Genomic DNA, 19,954 nt, shown 5'->3' on the forward strand with positions numbered 1-19,954 from the left:
TTAACATGCTCTCCTAAGCATATTTTACGCTTCCCCTTTTCACCTTTTTCCTAGAGCACAAGCTAACTTTCATTAAAACAGCCTGTCAGACAATTGACTGTCTGGGCATTCTTGTAGTGCAACGTAATGCAATAGTTCAGCAAAAGCATAATAACTGATTGTGTCCAGTGGGACATAAGCTCACTCATACTATGTCTGATGCTGTTCATTGCTCTGATGGGAATGTTTAATTCTTTGTGCTGTTATGTTTTTGGGTGCGTTGCCACCTCGTTGCTGGGAAGTCTGGATGCTTTCTGTCACTGCTTGCTGTTTTTGAGCATTTCGTTCCATAATAAATACCGATGTTCTGTGCATTGAACACAGTGACAGCCCTGGCCTTCAGTGTTGCCATTCTATGTGCACGACCTGCCCATCGGAGATGCCAACAAGGTTCAGCCCAATAGTTTTCTGTTGCTATATACCAAGGGTACTCACCGTTTGATCATTACGAAAGTGAATTATAATTGACCATTGGAAGCAAAAGTATTTATTGCACCACCTTGACAATTATAACACTTAGAAACGTTGCCTGTCAGTGTATAGGTTAGAGTCCAGGATATGCTCCTTATAGGAGCTTCTAGAGGCAATGGCGTCGACAGATTCTCCCCCTCTCCCCTTTAATTGACTGATCCCCTTGGATATGCTAGCGTGAAATCGCGAGGGGTGTTTGCCTTAGACCGCTAAATAATTTATAATTGAATTTCTCCTCTCTTTTGTTTCGGTATCAACAGCCAAGAAATGGCTACAGCATTAAAGCTTAGTGCAGGCCACGTCAGGCATGAGGACAACGGCAGCATAATTGCCGTTGCTGTTTCTACACTATTCCTAGAAAGACAGGTGGGCTAAATTATTTCGCAGCCTTACACTACACCACCCATTTCTCTCTTTCCACTTTCACTCCCATCTTCCTTCCTTCCCTCCCGGCGAGGTTGATGTGTTCACTGAGAAATTAGACATTTACTGCACTCTTTTCCAAGAAACCAATTTTCATCCGGTGTGATTCCTGTTCTTGATGCAGGCTCCCTTTGACGCAGCACATATTTAAAACAACGAAGCAGGGAGTACACCGCACATTTTTTAAGCCTCGCGTGACCTATGATGACCTTTGGCGCCATAGTCATCACTTGGTTGTTGAAACCGAAACAAGTGAGAGAAGATATTCTATAAATTATTTAGCGGTCGTAGGCGAACATCACAGGGCGATTCATGCATGCTGGCATCTTAAGCATGACTGCAAGAACACGCGCAACCTAAAATTTGGTGTCTATACACATAAAAGGGCAATATCATTGTAGTAATAGAATTGCAGCTCACGTCAGGAGCCAAATCCGCCGTCCGATGTAACAAAATTCGCTGGTTGGTCCAGAGAGGCGACGTGCCCTCGTGTCGTCATCCTAACATACTCTGATGCGACATACTGATATAGCGAGCGAAGTCATGTGGCCTTGTGACGTCTTCACAGCCGACTCGCCGTGGCAGGTGGAAGATAAATTGATGGCATGGATGAAGAGGCAGCAGAAGGCTACTCGAAATAAATGGATACAGGTCAGTTAGGTGTTTCAGTTCAACAAAAATTGCAACAAAAACGAAATAAAAATATATGGGATATATTCAAATATCGGCAATGTCACACCAAAAGAAGAATACCTTCTGTTGCCGCTGGTATGACGAACATGACAGTTGATAGACCGACAATTGCGAAGAAACTGTCGCAAACACATACAGAAGTTTCAACAGAAGCAGGGACAAATGTGAAATCTAATGCTATCGCATTCCACTCTTAAGGTGACTGAAATGTCCTCATACTTTTTAATCGACACAAACATTGACAGCTGGGAGCCGCGAGAGATCCTGTTCGCAGCAGCGATTATGCAGCTATGTTTCAGTGCATATGGGTCAAACTAAAAGGAAATTTTTAAAAATGTCATCCTTTTGTGAATTTATTGCTAATTAATGGAATTTCTTTTTGTGCCCCTTACTTGCGAATGCCATTACGTATCCGTGAATTGTAGCGCAGTACCTGTTAATGTGAATGTATCACTTCTAAAAAAATTTTGCCGTACATTGTACTTGCTAAATAAAAAACAACTTTTTTACTCCATTTCAGGACTGAGGGAGTATTTGGCTTAACTCCATTTCTAGACTGGAGTAAATGTAGGTCAATCCTCCATTTTACTCCATTACTCATTCATGGGAGTAAAAAGAAGGACAGTTATGTTCTTACTCCATATTCATGGAGTAAATGTTTTCACGTACGGAGTTTAAAGAGTGGCTTTAACCATTTATACTCCCTTTTTTTTTTGCTAACAGTGCAGCATGGCCAGCCGCAGGCGGCTGTTCTCTCCGCAGTGGTGATTGGAGAGCACCGCGAGCTGTACGACGGAGGTGCGCACAGGCTGGCCGGCCGAGTCCTCCGTTGGCAGGTACACCCAGCCCATGGGCGCGCACAGCTGCGCTTCGTGCACTTCGTGCAGGTCTTGGAGGGTGGGTCCCACTCGCACAGATACCCTGGAAAGAGGAAAAGCATTAATGCCTACTCATTACCACGGTCCGCTTGTTGCCCTCAAGTGATAATCAGCGTGCACGCCAGAATCGATCGAGTTGCTGACACGATTTCCTAGACCGAATGAACTGGCACTGCTTCCTGCTACCTGTGCAAAACCCTAATTTTCTCTTTTGGATGCACAGTCGGACTCAGCCTCACCTGCAATGCAGCCACGTCCGATGTAATGCGATTTGCGCTACACAGGGTGTTTCACCTAAGAATTTAGGCAATTTTTTTACGTTAGGCTTCTTGAGTTAGAGGAGAGCTTTTTTAGGCGTAGCATTACCAGCGGTATAGACGCTTTACAGCGCGGGAGCATGAGCGCCGCCATATTTGGTCACGTGACCATTTCGCCATCGCCGGCCTTCGGGCCTTCTCGTTCCGACGGCTGCCGGCGCGCTGGTGCCCGGCTGCAAAACGCTTCTCCAGCTCTCAATGTGAATAACGAGCTGTTGGACGGCACAAAAACTTAGTGTGAGTGCTCATAGAACGTGTTGGCACTGGAAAATGTTTGGTTCAACCAGCTCATTTACTCGTCTCCTTCGGACCGCCCGCATCGGCTCGATGGCCCGAAAGACGCGGGTTCGATCCCGGCCGCGGCGTTCGAATTTCGATAGAGGCGAAATTCTAGAGGCCCGTATACTGTGCGATGTCAGTGCACGTTAAAGAACCCCAGGTGGCCGAAATTTCCGAAGCCCTTCACACGGCGTCCCTCATAGCCCGAATCGCTTTGGGACGTTAAATACCTATAAACCATAAGCATTGGCTCGAATCTGTCAACAAACCGCGCTTAGCTACCTGACGTTCATATTTATTCAGTCAATTCACTGTATAACGCTATTTTTGGATCGCATACCTTGTTGTCGAACTGCAGATTAGAAGCGGGACAATGCCTGAAAGCTTGCTTTTTAGAGCTCGATGTTTTTGCTGACTGAAGGAATATGGGTTCACAGCTCCGCACTGTGCACACGCGTCTTACAACCGAACGTGCGTGCGATCGCCGGCCGATCGCCCAGCCATTTACCTTATCATCCGTTAACATTCCGCCTTCCGAAAGAAGAATATGCATCTTTTTCCAGGGCCCCTTCAGAAGCTCGGCGACGTTCGACTGTGCTCTCTTGCTACGTACAACTGAAAACTGCTCCGAAGTTCAGCACCCGCAGATGTAGCCAGCCAGAGTAAGCGAAAATATACATGTCTTGATAAATTTCACCTCTGTCCGGTGCATTAGAGTACTTCCGTAGAGCTTTGCATTGGGAGAGAGAATTGCATGTCGAAACGCCTCCTCTGAGGACTTTTGCAAAAGCTCTGTTACCGCTTCCACCGTGCTAGCGCCAAGTACGCACGACAGTTTAGTCAGCACTGTGCCGACGCCCAGGAAGCACTTATTGCAAAGGTCTAAAATAGCACCGATTATACATAGATAAAAATCATTTAATGGAAAAATATAATTTAGCCGGCGTTTGGAAGTCACTGGCATGGTAGTCTGCAAGGGGAAGGTAGTTTGGGAGCTAAAGACGGAAAGAGAGAGGTGCGGGAAAGGTAAAATAAAAGAAATAAAAACGGGAGAAAATAAAATGCGGCCATTAAATGCGTATTAAGCTGCATCGGTGAATAATAATGCAACGTATTTAGTGCGCTGGATCAGTGTTGAAGATGAGCAAAGTTACAGGCATGTACGCTCGTTCTGGCATTCCCGCAGCTACTGCTGGCTCTGAAGTAAAGTGGCGCATGGCGTTTGTGATAAGATTATGATTTTTTTGTGAGTGGAACAACACTTTAACGTTCTGTTCTCCCTGCAAGCACCATGAAGTGGCAAGACAGCTCTTAGAAAAACTGCGGCAATATTGTCGCGAAGTTTCCCATATGTAACACGTGCGACTATTTTTCTGGCACTAGACCACAGGGACATTAGCTCTAGATATTACTTCGTCGCTTGACGTCCGTCCACAAGCTGTGCAGCAGCGTTTCGCACTGCGCGCCGGTGCTGCTAACGACGGCTCCGAAGGCCAGAAGTGGCGGCCGTCCTAGTGGCGCCACCTGTCGTGGACAGAGCAAACTGCTCTCTGTAAACGGTCTACAGTACATCAGAATACAGCTAAGATGAGCTAACTAGCAGGCTGGCTAACTAATATTGAATAGTTGACTTTTGAGCTATTACTGTTTGGATCCTTAATTATTGAGAGGCGTGTAGCCCACCGTTAGTAATATCCGTATCAGATTTTACGATTTCGAAAACGCAGTTACCCTCGGCGATGTGGCTCAACAAAATTTGGCTATTTCTACGAGGTGCATACACTGGAGAGGTTGCTTTGCCTGCAAGCTTCTCGAAAGCGCATGTATTTTGGCGCGATGTAGACTCTCAGTAACTAAGTAGCTAGCGTAAAAGTAATTAGTTAAAAACTTAACTATTCAATATTAGTTAATCACCTTGCTAGTTAGCACGTCTCAGCAGTATTCTATGTACTACAGCGGTGACAATGCTGTGCCGAAAAAAAAGCGCTCTTATAACTCAAAAAGCCTATTTTAAAAACAGTGTTAAGTCTTAGGTAAAACACCTTGCATATCAATTGAATTTGCCGTGATAAACACGCCTGGAAGCAATGCGTTTTCATTTACGCTAGAGCTACCGAACTACCAGTAGCCTTGAAGAAATCTCAGACTACACCCTCCGCGTTGCAAGTCACACTGAACAACACATCTGTACGTCTTGGCACAGTCGCACTTCAATGTTCAAAAAAAGAAAAGCACACTAACTCTAGTCTTGCTGACACTTCTACACCTGGTGGGGAACTACCGATATGAAAAATACGCTTTAGCACTTGTTTGCAACGTAACAATTGCGCTCTTAGTTACCATACTTCAGAACGATCGAAGAATTCCTGAACATGTCTTTACAGCCGACCTGCTTTGTTTATAGCTAAACAAAAGCCGGCATGCAGTGTCACGTATGGGTCGCACTTATCGTGCGTTAATCCCGTATTTAAAATAGCTATGCCTCAAAGCGGCCGAAAGGCAAAGGCGGCATTTTTCAAAGGTTGTTGGCAGTTTATTTCTACCTCAGAGGTCTTGAGAACTACCAGGCTTGCGCGCTCCCCGAGAGACATATCACGCCTATTGGCCGAACCGCAACAAGTGCGCCGATTGACAAAGGAACAAAGGAGGAACAAAAAGGGCCAAATGTCGTGCTAATTGTGAGCGCTTTATTTTCTTCTCGTCAACATCGCAGCACGTAAAACGGCTTCGCCCCCAGGCCGTAGTACACACACATTGTTTGCTTACTGTTAATCGCTGTATGTGTACCTTGGTAATCTTGGTGCCAACCTTAGGCTAACCTGAAAACTTTCCGAAACCACACCAAAACCTTGCACACCCTGTCAGTGTCGCACCCGGTGCGGTAGTGAAGTCTTTAGGTTTGGTGTTTGGTTTATGGGGTTGTACGTCCCAAAGCGACACAGGCTATGAGGGACGCCGTATACTGGAGAGCACCTGGGGTTCTTAACATGCACTGGCGTTGCACAGTACAGTGGTGAGCAGCCCTTCTAGAGCTTGCCGACGGTGTCCTGCCGTAGGTTGCCTGGATACCCGCTCTCCTCAGCTTTCAGGGTGGGGGCACCCTCTGTAGTAACCCGCGCCGCCGTTTCCCCCTCGCAGCGGCATGTTGAGTCCCACGCGTCAGTTGCGTGCAGAGCGCTGTGCGTCTGGCACGGTTCCTGTGCGGTCGCGTGGCGACTGTAATAATGCTACTGGTCTGGAAATAGAGAGTGCATACTTTTTTCAGTCACGGGCAGTAGTTTTTTGGCAGTTTTGAGCGTATTTTATGCATGATGCACTCGCTCCGACTTCACTATAATCGAAAAGTTATGACGGACTGCTCTGTTTCGCAGTCAACGGCTGCACTTCAAAGGGACAGCATTTGTTTGATGTTCCTTGATAGTGATAATATGGACTATATTAGGGTCACTGAATTGCATAGAATTATTGCTTTTCTTGTTTTGAACATATAGAGTGTTCACAAGACCGCAAGTTTCTCTTGTATAGAAGCAGCGCGGAGCATGCATGACCTGCCAAATACAATAATTTTGCGTAATCAACATCCACTTTTCGAACATTCTTTGAAGTCCCTTTGTATTGTTGCTGCACAGTATGTGAAAAATTCAAAGTAATTATGTCAAATTTCTCTTCCAAGTAATCTGTCGCCTCACTGCTCTGGAGTGAAAAGCTGGGGACGCGTCTGAAACCAGTCATATTTTCTGAACTGCTTCCCTTAGAGGCTTGTGGCCGCAACAAAATAATTCAATGGTTGCGTTTCCTTTTGAATGGTGTTGACTGCACGTAGACTGATGATGCGATGCGACGACGTCTTCCTAATTCATTGCGACTAAGTCGCTTTATTCGTGGACAAATTTAAATTACCAATTTATTTCTCCTTTCAAAACATGAAGAAAAATCATCAAAAGCGACTGATCCACAAAGGGACCTCACAAACTCAGCCTCTGATAACTACTTATTTTCCATGCCATTGTCTCTGCCAGGGTAAACTAAGAAAGGGGAGCCAGAGCAGCACAGGAAAAAAATTGAAAATTGGTTTTTGAGGAAAGGAAATGGCGCAGTAATTGTCTCACATATCTCGGCGAACACCCTAACCGCGCCGTAAGTGAAGAGAGGAAGGTGGGAGTAAAAGAATAAAGAGAAAAAAAGGTGTCGTAGTGGAGGTCCCCGGAAAATTTTCGACCCTCTGGGGATCTTTCACTGACATCGCACAGCACACGGGCGCCATAGCGTTTCGCCTCCATCGAAACGCGGCTACCGCAGCCGGAATAACCGTCTGCTCCAGTTGCTATGAGACGCTTGCTTGCTGTCTCACTCGGTAGTCGTCGGGCGAGGCAATAGATCTCTCATTAAGGAATGAGTCTGGGCTAGTTGGAAAACCACGTTCGAGGTAAAGCACGCAGAAAGACGCGGGCTAGTGAACACGACTGACAAGCTTGCATCTCTGCTGCTGCTGTCATCGAAACAGGCAGAAAAAAGTAATCTATAGGATATGGTTGGCCAGAAACACGCGTGACTAATTTTACTGACGTGGCTGCGTGACGGCAATGAAGGGAGCCCTTTTTCCCCGGTTGTGATTTCTTTAAAAACGATACGAAAAGGGGGGAAAATAAACGATTACTGGGGAAACAAGCCGCCTTTCGTTCGCGTCACGCAGCCACGGCTTGTATGCTCACTGACGCACAGAAGATAGGTTTGGCGCCAGGATATTCGTAGTGAGCTGGCGCAATGAAGTAAAGATAGGGGAGGGGTTATAATGCTTCCGTGCCATTAAGACAAAACAAATAATAAACTGAACAAAACGCTGCGACGAGAGCTTCACATACTGGCTTAACCGCAAGAGCGTCTAAATAATACAGCTGCCTTATTGGGAAATGTCTTTGTGATCAGGTTGTGAAGAAGCCGCTCGGCAAATTTTTGATGTGGTCTGGCAGGTTTTAACACTCGCTTTTTAGCTGTCTTGGTCTACGTCATCAATGCTAGCGCTTGTGGTCTGGTGGACAAAACATGCGACTTCTGACAGCGTGGTGAAGAACGTGCGATGTGTACCGAGGCGGCTGTAATCGGGAGAAGAGACGCCGTTACGCGTAACGACAACGAGGCGCCTCTAATCCGAAGAAGAAAGGCGGCGGAGAGCGCACGAAACTTGCAAAACCGTGGCGAAAACGGGCCACGCCCATTTGCTTGAAGCGAGCTCGTAGTGTGATGCAGCAGTTCGAGACCAAGTTATGAGGCACTGTTGTTTTCCCGGGTGTTCTGCCCACACTATTAAAGTGCACCGGCTATTTGGCTTTGCTCGTAACAGCGCGCGCCGAAAAAATGGCCAATCGCAGGTCAAACCAGACGCCCTGACCAACAGTTAACCCCAAATGATGAGAGGTAAGGCATGCGAAAACGCTCGTTTTTCAGAACAATTTTTTCTGGGGACGGAGGAATAATGAACAAACTATCTTTGCATCCTCATAATTATTTGAATTAGCAGCCATGAAAGCAGCTTCTCGCATTTGTTTCATGCCGAACGAGAACCTGCCTGAATGGCAGGCTTTGGCCAATATGCAACTGCAGCTCCAAATAAGTAATCCTGATTGTTGGAAAAGTAACTGAAATGTACAGCATCCGGGTCAAGAGATTGCACTGGAATATGCTGCGCGAATTGAAATAATGCTATTATGAAGGAACACAGCGCAAAATGAACGCTACAGCAGAGAACCAACACGCATGAGTGCACCGACTGTTCCTTAGGCGTCGACTTTCTCGGCAGATTAGCTGCGAAAGATAGTATACTTTAGATTAACTGCCTCCGATTCACTTTTCAAACAATCTCTGGTACCACTCTGTCGGTAGAAAACCAAATTTCCTCAATTTCACGCGGCAGCTAGTTTTCTCTTCGAAACGGCGCGCCGCCGCATTGCGCTCAATGCAGCTGAATGGGAGAGTGGGACTCAACATGACCCCGCTGAGAGCGGTGTCTTCACCCTGAAAGCGGCGCTGGACCATCCAGGCTTTGACCCGCCGCGGTGTCTCAGTGGTTAGGGCGCTCGACTACTGATCCGGTGTTCCCGGGTTCGAACCCGACCTCGGCGGCTGCGTTTTTATGGAGGAAAAACGCTAAGGCGCCCGTGTGCTGTGCGGTGTCAGTGCACGTTAAAGATCCCCAGGTGGTCGATATTATTCCGGAGCCCTCCACTACGGCACCTCTTCTTTCTTCTTTCACTCCCTCCTTTATCCCTTCGCCTTACGGCGTGGTTCCGGTGTCCAACGATATGTGAGACAGATACTGCGTCATTTCCTTTCCCCAAAAACCAATTATTATTATTATTATTATTATTATTATTATTATCATCATCCAGGCACCCGCCAAGGTGGCTCAGTGGTTAGGGCGCTCGACTACTGATCCGGAGTTCCCGGGTTCGAACCCGACCGCGGCGGCTGCGTTTTTATGAAGGAAAAGCGCTAAGGCGCCCGTGTACTGTGCGATGTCAGTGCACGTTAAAAATCTCCAGGTGGTCAAAATTATTCCGGAGCCCTCCACTACGGCACCTTTCTTTCTTCTTTCACTCCCTCCTTTATCCCTTCCCTTGCGGCGCGGCTCAGGTGTCCAACGATATATGAGACAGATACTGCGTCATTTCCTTTCCCCAAAAAACAATTATTATTATTATGATTACCATCGAGGCACCCTAGCCCTGCGGAGCAAGTCAGCGCCATCTAACGTTGTGACGACCCCTCATAATGCGCAGGTCCACACGGGACGGAGAGGCAAAGAGACACCGTATGGCTCAGTTTAAACAAACAAATATATTCAATAATTATACATTATTATGATTCAGAGGCTGGGGCGTCCGAGCTTACGTGCCGACGACTTCATGGGGACGATGGAGGGGCTCCGGAGTTGAGCTCGAACGGTTGCTGGCAGAAGCTGCACGCCGTCGGGCTTCGGCGCTGAAGGCCCCCTTGGCGAACGATGTCGTCCTGAGCGTCCTTCTTCCGTACTGCTTGTCGATTTTTATATCCTCTTATCCCCACATTCCCTAGGGTGAGGACGCCCACGCCGGAGTGGGAGGGGCCTAGGGCTTTCACTTGGGCGCACAAACACACCACCGCACTTATGGTCTCGCCCCCGTCACGTGTTGAGTCCGAGGGAAAGAAGGTTGTCGTCGAGGTAGCGCATAGCGTCGGCTGTGGTAAGGCGCGCTCTGGCCCGCTGACTGTTCCCGCGGGTCACCGGCCTCCGTTCTCCATCAAATGACACTCGCCACTCAAGGCCGGAACGCGAGGTCACTAAAAGGCCGGGAAAGTGGTCCCTTGTCCTAGGATGTGCTCGGGAGTGTTGGTGATGATGCCCGCCGTCTTGCCACGGGGCCAGGCCCGCCGAAACGAGGCCCTATTGTCCCCGGGACGGCCACGGCAATTGGGGAAGATAACGCCCGTCTCCCCGCGGCGGCGGCGTTCGACACGTGCCGACACTATGGAAAGGGGGTCCGGTTGTGCTTAAACCCCTTCGTTTTGGTCGTTCACTCTCAACGAGTATGGCTCGGTAATTGATGACGCCGCTGTCACCTGGGTCTTTTCCGTGCGGTCCATGGCGGCAGGCCCGAAAGCAATCCCACTCAAGTTGCTTGCAGCCATATACAGTAGAAACATGTGTGCTGGCTGCTTCCAAAACGAGACCGGCTATCGCCGATCTCCTCTCTTCCAGCTGAATTGTTTTCCCTTGAGTGCTTTTGCCGCCACTGGGGCTCCGTCTACGCCGCGCCGTCGAACGCGGACCCTCGTAGCACACACAAGGAACGTCACAACGCTAGGCTCTGGGTTTGAGCTATGCGTCCCGCGCGCATGCCTGGCAAAAACAGAGGGATGCCTGCTCATCGCTTCCTTGTCCAGCTACCGCCTTGCGAGTTCGTTTCGTGCCAGGGCCGCGCTGCCTGCATGTGTGCCGCTATGACGGCGGCCAGGGCGTCGCCATGCCGCCGTGTTTCACGAGTGTGACGAGACGGCCAGGAAAGCAAGCGCGAGTGATAGCGGATGATCGTGCGTTTCTGCATACGCACCACTGGCCTCGGCCATAGTGTCTTTCGGCATGTATCTGCGCTGCGTACTAAAGCTACGAGAGACGGCGCATTTCGCGTCTGCTCAGACCGGCCAACTTGGCTGCCTCTGGGACTTCTTATGCCACTGCAATTGTAATTAACCTTATAAGGACAAGACGAAAACAGACACCCAACAAGTGCGTGTTTGAAACGCGCGAACACCCGCTATCACTTGCACATGCTTTTGAAACGCGCGATCACCCGATATCACTTCCGCCTGCTTGCCTAGCCGCCTCGTGATTCGCGCGAAACGCGTTGGTTTTCCGGCCGCTGTTTTATATCATTCAGCGCGGTCCTGGCGGCGTGAAGCCCAAGCACTGAGCGGAAATGAGGTCGAGAGCCCACCAGCAGGTACTGCTTTATTCTGGCCGCGCATGCGCACGGGACGCACAACTTGAACCCAGAGCCTAACGTTAGATGGCGTTGACTTGCTCCGCACAGCACCGTCGGCGCGCTCTAGACAAGGCTGCTCACCACTGTACACGGGTCTCTAGCATTTCGCCTCAGTAGAAATGCGACCGCCGCGGCCGGGATCGAACCCGCCTCTTTCGAGTACGAAGCCGAGCACCCTCACCACTGAGCCCTCGACCAATACCACGTTATCGACCGCTAGACCATCAAACCTAAACGTTTCTGCTGCGGAAGCAACCGAACCAGTCTTGAAACCTGAAAATCTTTTCTGGTCTATGTCCCAGATAAGGTATGGTGCACGTGCAACTGCCGCTGTCTGGCTTGGTTGCCGAAAAAAAAAATTGTCTGGTGCAGCGCACCTCGTTTGGCGACAGCTAGCTGCATTTTTCAGTGCTGTCGAGTTGCTGCGGAGTCGAATGTTCTGATTATGTATACGCGTAATTAAGCAGCTACGTAGGCTTTCTGAATGATGAAAGAGGGCGAAAACAACAGCCGATAAGAGCTGACAGGATCTGCAGCGTGAACTTCGCTAATGGATGCGTAGAGCTTTTGCGCGCATACTTGTGTTTATGGGCATTTTTTACTTAACAGGCAGGCAGGTCGTGCTCGCTCTATCGTTGTCCCGAAGTCCCCAGCGAATTCAACTACGATCTTGGCGATCATTGGCCTGGATGGAGATACTTGTGTTCGTCATCGGAAGTCTATATGGCGTTCTAGCTCCTCAGAGAGGCCCCAGTCGGAAATGACGCTTTTGGACATTGAGCAGACAAAGGGAAGGAAAAAGAGGTGCTCGTTACGACATATATGACGAAAGCCAACACGTTAACTGGCAACACGTTAACTGAAGACTCTCCCGCTTTTCCTCTTTTCAACCGTGGGAATGTAAGTGAAGACTCAAAGAAGGAAGGATCCGTGGAGAGCCGACCTTTTGCAGCAAATGTAGGAGTACAGTTGAAGACCAATGTCAGCGTCAACATGAACAAGACCGGGGTGTGCACAAAACAGTACGTCTTCATGACACGTAGCAGCGACCACAATATTCGGCCAATCATACGACGCAGCGCAGCGTCTCGTTCCCCCTCCAGCAGGGACTGCAACGGAAGACCGGCATGTTAATGACACGATAATAGATTGAGCGTTTAAACAAGTGCATTCAGCTCTTCCATAGGTCGGCCAGGGAACGTTTAACGAACTGCCATTATTGCAGCCGCTTTATATTGCACCGTGATTTCTTCATTTCTTTGGAGGAACTACGGTTCCGGAGGCTGCTATGCAACGCGTTCTTGAGCTGTGCACGAGCCTTAGCGATGCTGCCATATAAGAGCATGAGTGAGGCGTGCCGACTCGGTTTGCAGGAAACACGTACCTGCGAGGAGTGTAACTGAAGTCTTCTATGTAGATAGTGTAAATCATCACACCGCGGACTGTCGTCTCTCTTAGAAGCTGGATGTTGACTAGGTGCGGAAGTTGGCCCTCGGATTGCCAGTAAGTGCCGACGCAGTCGTCATGCAGCCTGTCGACGCCGCGCCCTGTGAAAGCCGACATGGAGGACAACAGAGTTCAGTGCTGTTTCACACGATTGAATGCCGCTACAGACGTGACTTATTTGCACCTTACCGGGCATAAAGGATGAGACCTCCCAAGCGGCTTGCCATCGCAGGTTGCGGTCAGCCATCTCCAGTACCGAGGGGTGCAGGAGTCGATGACACGGCAATCAATGTTCACAGGCACCTAAATACAACCGGGAGAAAGGCGAATCCGCCATCAAGTCAAGCATGTGCTTCCTTCTGGTTTGGTTTATGGTTTATGGGGGTTTAACGCCCCAAAGCGACTCAGGCTATCAGAAACGCCGTAGTGAAGGGCTCCGGAAATTTCGACCACCTGGGGCTTTTTAACGTGCACTGACATCGCACAGTACACGGGTCTCTATAATTTCGCCTCCATCGAAATTCGACTGCCGCGGCCGGGATCGCACCCGCGTCTTTCGGGCCAGCAGCCGAGCGCCATAACCACTCAGCCACCGCGGCGGCCCATGTGCTTCCTTCTGTACGTCGAGATTATGATCGATATGAATGACAGCTATGAGGAAACTTACGTGGCGTGCGCGTAGAAAGGCCTTGCTTACAGGACGTCCGCTGCGGCTCTGGACATCAATTAAAATCTGGCGCTTCCAATAAAGGAATGAGAAGACAAAATTTAGCAAATCGAGCTCGATAAATTACGATCGAGACCTCAAGCCACCTCATCGTGTCCTTCAGTGTTTCGATGAAATGATAATAACAGCAATCAGCTCAGTGTATAGCTGTGGTAGCGCCCCCACAGGCTTTTTTGGGTCTGTTTATTTCACAGCCAGCTGATATAATCCAAGTGCCAGTGAATCTGATCATCTTATCTTGACACAGCACTTCTGCAGCGATAACTACATGGCCTACACTCCTGGGATTTCACACCAGGTGGGTCGTTTCACTTGTGGGCGCAAAATCGCGGCCAGCTGTCGCTCCGCGAACCGCCAGAGATCAGTGACAGAGCGCGTCAGTCACCGCTCCTTTCCTCTGCCCACAACCTCCTCCGCCTTAATTGCAACGCGGAGCCAACGCCTTCTGATTTGACCACGCCAGTTGACAATTTCCTTCGGATATGCGCTAAGTTGCGCAGTGGTCCCGCGCCCCGACAACTACCACTGTGGCGCGTTGCTGAGTGACCGACGAGTAACGCGTCGCATCGCGGCGAGCAGTAGACATCTCTGTGGCAGGTTGTTGTTTCACGTTCGTACGCCTTCGTACGCTCTCTTGTGCAGTGTGAGGTCCTCAAGCGCCGTCCGCCGCCAATGTGCCGATTGTGATCTACGAATGAATGCCCCGTACATTTCCGATATCACATTGTTGGTGTGCTCGGCGAGGAGGGGGGTTAGTGGCTTGTGAATGGATCGAAAATGGGGAAATGTGCACTAACGTGTTTGCGCCTTGGCTCTCGTCAAAGAACTAAGGCGGGAGCGTTGCTTCGTGCATTCCCCGTTGAGTCATGTGTGTGCAGTGCTTGTCGCTTAGAAAAAAAAAAGCAGCGGTTTAAGCATGTTGCACCGAATGGTCGAGCGATAGCTGTTCTTGCTTTGGATTCCGTTTAAATGCCGAGGCTTCGCAAAGGTCAAACCAACGGAATGTCTAAGGTCAAAGTAGGCTGGACATGGTTTGGGCCAAATCGAAGGTCAAATTTTGGGGGTTGGGTGGGCTAAATTTTGGGAGTGACCCGGGTCAAATTTGGAGATTACCACCGTGATGCCCGTAGTCAAGTTAGTTTGCACCTCGATTTTAAGTCGAAGAAGTTTAACTTTCGGAGGTGGGCCAAATTTAGGAGTACCCTGGTAAAGTTTGTAGACTACCATCGTATCGAGCACAATTAAATTAGCCTGTACATCGATTTTGGTCCAAATGGGTGAAGGTCTTCGGGAGTGGGGTGGGCCAAATTTGGGGGTGGAATGGGCAGCGTTTTGGAAACCTCCCGCTTCTAATTTCGAGAGACCATCGGATTGGCCACAGTCAAAGTATCCTTCGACATCTGACTGAAGGTTATTGCTATGACAAGTCCGAAGGTCACTTCAATGTCATGCGGATCACTCGAACTGAAACTCGAGTTATGCATTGAGTAGAGCTATCGCTCTAAAACAGCCTGGCTCGTTATTTTTCAACCAAGCGAGCAGGTACAACGGCGCCTGCCATGAGTGGTGTTGCGGTTTGCGGAACGTGTCTCCCTGCGTCCATGCTGTCGAAATATTATTGAGACTGACGCATGCTTTCCTTTTATTTTTTGGTCTCCCGACTGATAGGTATTATAAACACAGGGAGGGATGTGGTTTTCAATCAAGCCGGCAGGCGCGCCACGTGTATTGATGCTCAGCTCGTTCTGTGTGAATGATTTCGAAATGACAAAAGCGCGCTTCCTTCTTAATGTGAATCGGTTCTGACTGTGAAGTTCAGCTGGTAATGAGGTGCTGAACTGGCTTTTTCGAGCTCGTGTATGAGCAGTATATCCTTTTATCGAGTTCGCTTTCCGGACTACTGTAACGTAGCTACATTTAACGCATTAACGTTTAGGGTCCTGTGTCGCAGAAAAGAACCTCAGGATTGAGGCAACGGGCGAACGTAACTCCGGCGCCGACAGGGGCGCCCCTCGCGGCGATGAGCGAACCTGCTGCAGGACTAGCTCGCCGCCCTGCGAACTCCAACGGCTGCAATCCGATCGCGGCAGCGCGCCCTGCTGCGTTCACAGTTTGCTTAAGACTGCCGACTGTAAACACAGAGCGTTGAGTTGTCGCATCGCTGTCCATTGCGCAGGCTTGCACATGCGATATTTCGCCAGGAAGTTGGTTCGACAGCTCCAGTCGCTTGATCGCGCTTGAAGCATTCGCTGCATCACACGCACTGTAGCGTTTGTCGGTTACCGAAGAATGAAGCTAGGAAGGCAAATTTCATGCGACAATAATTGAGATTGACTCTCCATAAGTCACTCGAGAATATGTGGCAAGCTTTCCTTGGCTGTGCGGAACCAAATGAGACCCACCCGGCTTACTACCGCTTGGCACTGTTGTTAAATTGACACTTTTATCGAGCCAGAGGATCGCTATGTTAGCGCATATTTTTCTGTGAGAAAAAATTCATTTGGAGCCGATTTGTTTTGAGCGCAAATTATCATTTTAACTTTTATCCCTTTTGAAAACCACTGCATGATGATTTCAGAAAACAACGGCTCATGGGGAAGGCGATTCTGCTGCGGAACCTGTTTGTATACGTGAAGCACACTGCGGTACATGAATCACCTGGAAAGTTTCGATGCGCGATGGAAAATTATTAAAGTAAATATAGCTTCAGGGTATTTTCTCACCCTTACAAAACATTTCTTTAGACAGTCGATAGACTGCCCATAGAATCTCTATAAACAAACCCTAGAGAGCAGTCTATAGGCAATACAAACCCTATAGACAATCTATATATTTATGGCCATACACTTTTAGTAGACTTTCGTCTATAGACAGTCTATAGACTATGAATAGAGAAAAAGAAATATCTATAGGAAAGCAATAAAGCCTATAAGAAGTCTATAGACTGTCTATAGACAATTTTTGTAAGGGCATGCCGGAACGGTTTACTTCGTCTCGCTTCAAATGTCATTATTTCACTACTGGGTCGGTAGGGCTCGTTGTAAACATGTCACCCTTCTTGTCCCAGATGTGGTTTAAGGGAGCTTTTTTCAGGTGGTGCCAACCGGTTTCAGCTGGAATCAACTGTTTGATCACTTGGCGTCTTTCCACCTGAGCCGGATTATTAACTATTATTTACTTCCTTCGCTCAGTGATGTCTTCCTTATGTGCACCAACCGGCAGTTGCTTTCAGTACCGTTTTCTAACTGTAGAAAGCGTTAACATTGTGCTTTTCTGATTCGTGACCGAAACTTCTCCGTATTGAGTGCACAGCACGACAGTTGCACCATGCTCAAATTTTTTTGCTTGCGCACTACAGCCGCAGGACACAGGGAGTATTTTAGTCTCTCATACGGTAAATACTCTTACGGTTACTCCCACACGGTAAATACGCTAACTAAAGTACCTAAACGACCGCATGGAAAATGCGGGCAAACACTGCGCAACGGTAGCAGCGGCCACGCGTTACCGTATTGGACGGCCGAGCGGCTGCGCTAAATCGTCTTTTTAAAAGCAGCGAAATCCTCAGGCACGCAAAATACTGAGCATTTATCACCTGGCGCCGGCTACAGACCCACTCCTTCCCCTACCCTGCAGTATAATCTCACATATACCCCAGTCAATGCTCTCCCTCCTGCACTCATTGTGGCGATAAAGTCACATTAAAAGAGTTCATACACTCTGGAACTGCCCGGAAGGCCCGCCTCTTTCGGACCTTGGTCAGCTCCTTATTCTTCCGAGCAGTGGGAGGCAGTGTTGCTCAGCTCCGACACGAAGGTGCAACACCGGGCCGTCGAGCGGGCCAAAGAGGCTCCCGAGAGCCAGTGGCTTCCGGCCACCTATTGCGACCAACAACCCGCCATCTCCCAACCCTTGCCGATGAATGAAGTGTTCTTCCTCGTGAGGAAGTACCGCCTTGGAAGTACAGCGGCGCGCTTGTCGCATCTCAGTGGCGCCTGACAACCCTAACTCCTTCACGTGATGTGCCGTCTTTGCCGAAAGTAACTTCGCGCCGGTGGCCGCAGCCGACCGACGGCCGCTGCTCCCTCGCTGCGTGCGTAAACTGGCTGACGTAAGCCTGCGCTTTCGCTGGGTATGACAGCGCTCAAAAGGCACGGAATTGCTCGCCGCTTACTTGTTATCATCCACGGGAGGCCCGCTTCAGGGACTGGACCGAAAATGTTGTCCTCGGTGAGGCCGCAGTGCGATTTTCCCTCGCTGTCTTTGCATGCAACAACGACACAGCGTTATTGGTCGGAGGGACAGGCAAGGTTTGCATAGGCAACCCATTATTAACCGCGACAGAAACGTCACACGGAATATGTGTTGATTTTATGACCAGCGTATTTTTAGATGCAAGGCAATATTTCGCAAGTTTTGATTAGAATAGACAGTTTGCTTCCACCGCGGCAACAGCTCCCACGTGACCCCACGTCGCACGCCGTCTCTGCGCTCCCCATTTGTCAGTCGCAGAGCGAACGCACCGACGCTGTGCGCCTAGAAATATACTACCTAGTGTGGCAAGCGCTGGCTATGGCGAAGGTCCCGATGTCGATGATTTCCGGCGGCGCCCGCTTGGTGCGCTGTGGTGCGGGTGGGTGCATTTGCGTTGAATTCGCGCCGTGATACGCGCGCTCGGAGGAGCGCGAAGCAAACTTTTTTTTGTATTTAGAGCGCTCTTTTAAAAAAAATATTTCGTACTATAAGAACTACGCGAGCTCATTCACAGTGCGCACATTTTGCAGTACCAAATATAGATCAATTTTTTGACGTATTCTAGCAGTTTGCTTTCGCCCGCAAAAAACACGATGCTAACCATGCAACCGTTTTTTTTTATTTACTAAGCTCTCGAGAGCGGAATTATTTCAGAATGTCTTAAGCCCCTTACCACATAGGCTTAATTTGACCATACTGAAGTGAAAATAAAGAATGACAATAAGATTAAGCAATAAACAGCACACTAGCTGAAGGAACGTGCGATATGTTCATTGTACTGGAAATTAAAACGTTGAAATCGAGAACATTATGGCAGTGAAATTTAAAGCGCCACCCTTGATTAATTTAAAATCCGTAGATCTCATGCACGTAATTACCAGTGCCTCTCTCGATCCGACGGAGTACTTAAACAGTGGTATAGAATACAACTTTTTAGAAGCTTGTTTATTCTGGATGGAAATGAGAAACAGGTTAAATTGCTGGCATGCTTTGGGCATGTCAGTCTTTACGTGCGGCATCGAGCTTCAGTTCTCAACATCTCGATATCTGGTAAGTGGGCTAGTTGAATTATAAGGAAGCTGTTGAGATCGGTGGAGTTATTATTAATCGTAGTCGTAATATTCTGGGTTAGGCTCTGCATGAGAAAGAAATAAGAAAATGCTTGTTTTTAATGTTCTGCATTGTGAAGCACAGCTGTTCCAAGATTCTTAACGGAAATATTATTACCTTAACGTATGTCACTATAGTAGTTTTTTTAAAGCAATGCAAGTTTTGTGCATTTCTTAAATGCTCTGATTGGGGAAGTTTATATTAAGTTCATTATTCGCCTTCAACGAAATCAGCCCTTTAAAGTCATTTGATATTTGGAAATGACTTTAAATGCTGTATTGCGTGTACAAAACTTCATTAGTGTATTGCTGATCAGGGTAGAATTTGTTTGCTTTTCCTTTCAAACAGAGGTCAGCAAATGGGAGAAAAAAAAGATAATGGGAGAGAGTTTGATTTTATGAAACTGGTTCATCTGGATAACATGGATATTGAGGAAATGCTAGCATGATAATAATCAGTGCTTTGCAGAAGGCAAGGTTTGATTCTATGAAACTGGTTCATCTGGATAACATGCATATTGAGGAAATGCTAACATGATAATAATCAGTGCTTTGCAGAAGGCAAGGCATGCACCCTGACGCAGTATGCGAGCTTGATGCACTTCTCAGGAATTTGCAAAAAGTGCATACAACTGAGGAAGTCTATTGTATAGCGATGTCTGTCATACCCGCATATGCTTGGCACAAACTGGCTCGGCTGGGGTCACTCTTTATGCATGGGAGCTAATGCAGGTATAGCTGTTCTGCCATTTTACTGTTGCGTATGAAAATGTGTGTGTTCATTCATAGTGATTACAGA

At 48.4% G+C, this 19,954-nt stretch overlaps 1 protein-coding gene across 1 annotated transcript; it reads right to left on the bottom strand.

Annotated features, from left to right (window-relative positions):
- Positions 1 to 1,425: 1,425 nt before the first annotated feature.
- Positions 1,426 to 18,069, bottom strand: LOC144101664 (anaphase-promoting complex subunit 10-like). Its single transcript, XM_077634803.1, has 4 exons — positions 17,967 to 18,069; positions 13,255 to 13,368; positions 13,004 to 13,166; positions 1,426 to 2,547 (listed from the first exon to the last, which is right to left on the bottom strand). The coding sequence occupies exons 2-4, from the start codon at positions 13,310 to 13,312 to the stop codon at positions 2,343 to 2,345; spliced, it is 426 nt and encodes a 141-aa protein (XP_077490929.1). The 5' UTR covers positions 13,313 to 13,368; positions 17,967 to 18,069; the 3' UTR covers positions 1,426 to 2,342.
- Between the last annotated feature and the right edge of the window lie 1,885 nt (positions 18,070 to 19,954).

This window comes from Amblyomma americanum, chromosome 1 (assembly GCF_052857255.1).
Source record: "Amblyomma americanum isolate KBUSLIRL-KWMA chromosome 1, ASM5285725v1, whole genome shotgun sequence".
NCBI classification, from domain to species: domain Eukaryota; kingdom Metazoa; phylum Arthropoda; class Arachnida; order Ixodida; family Ixodidae; genus Amblyomma; species Amblyomma americanum.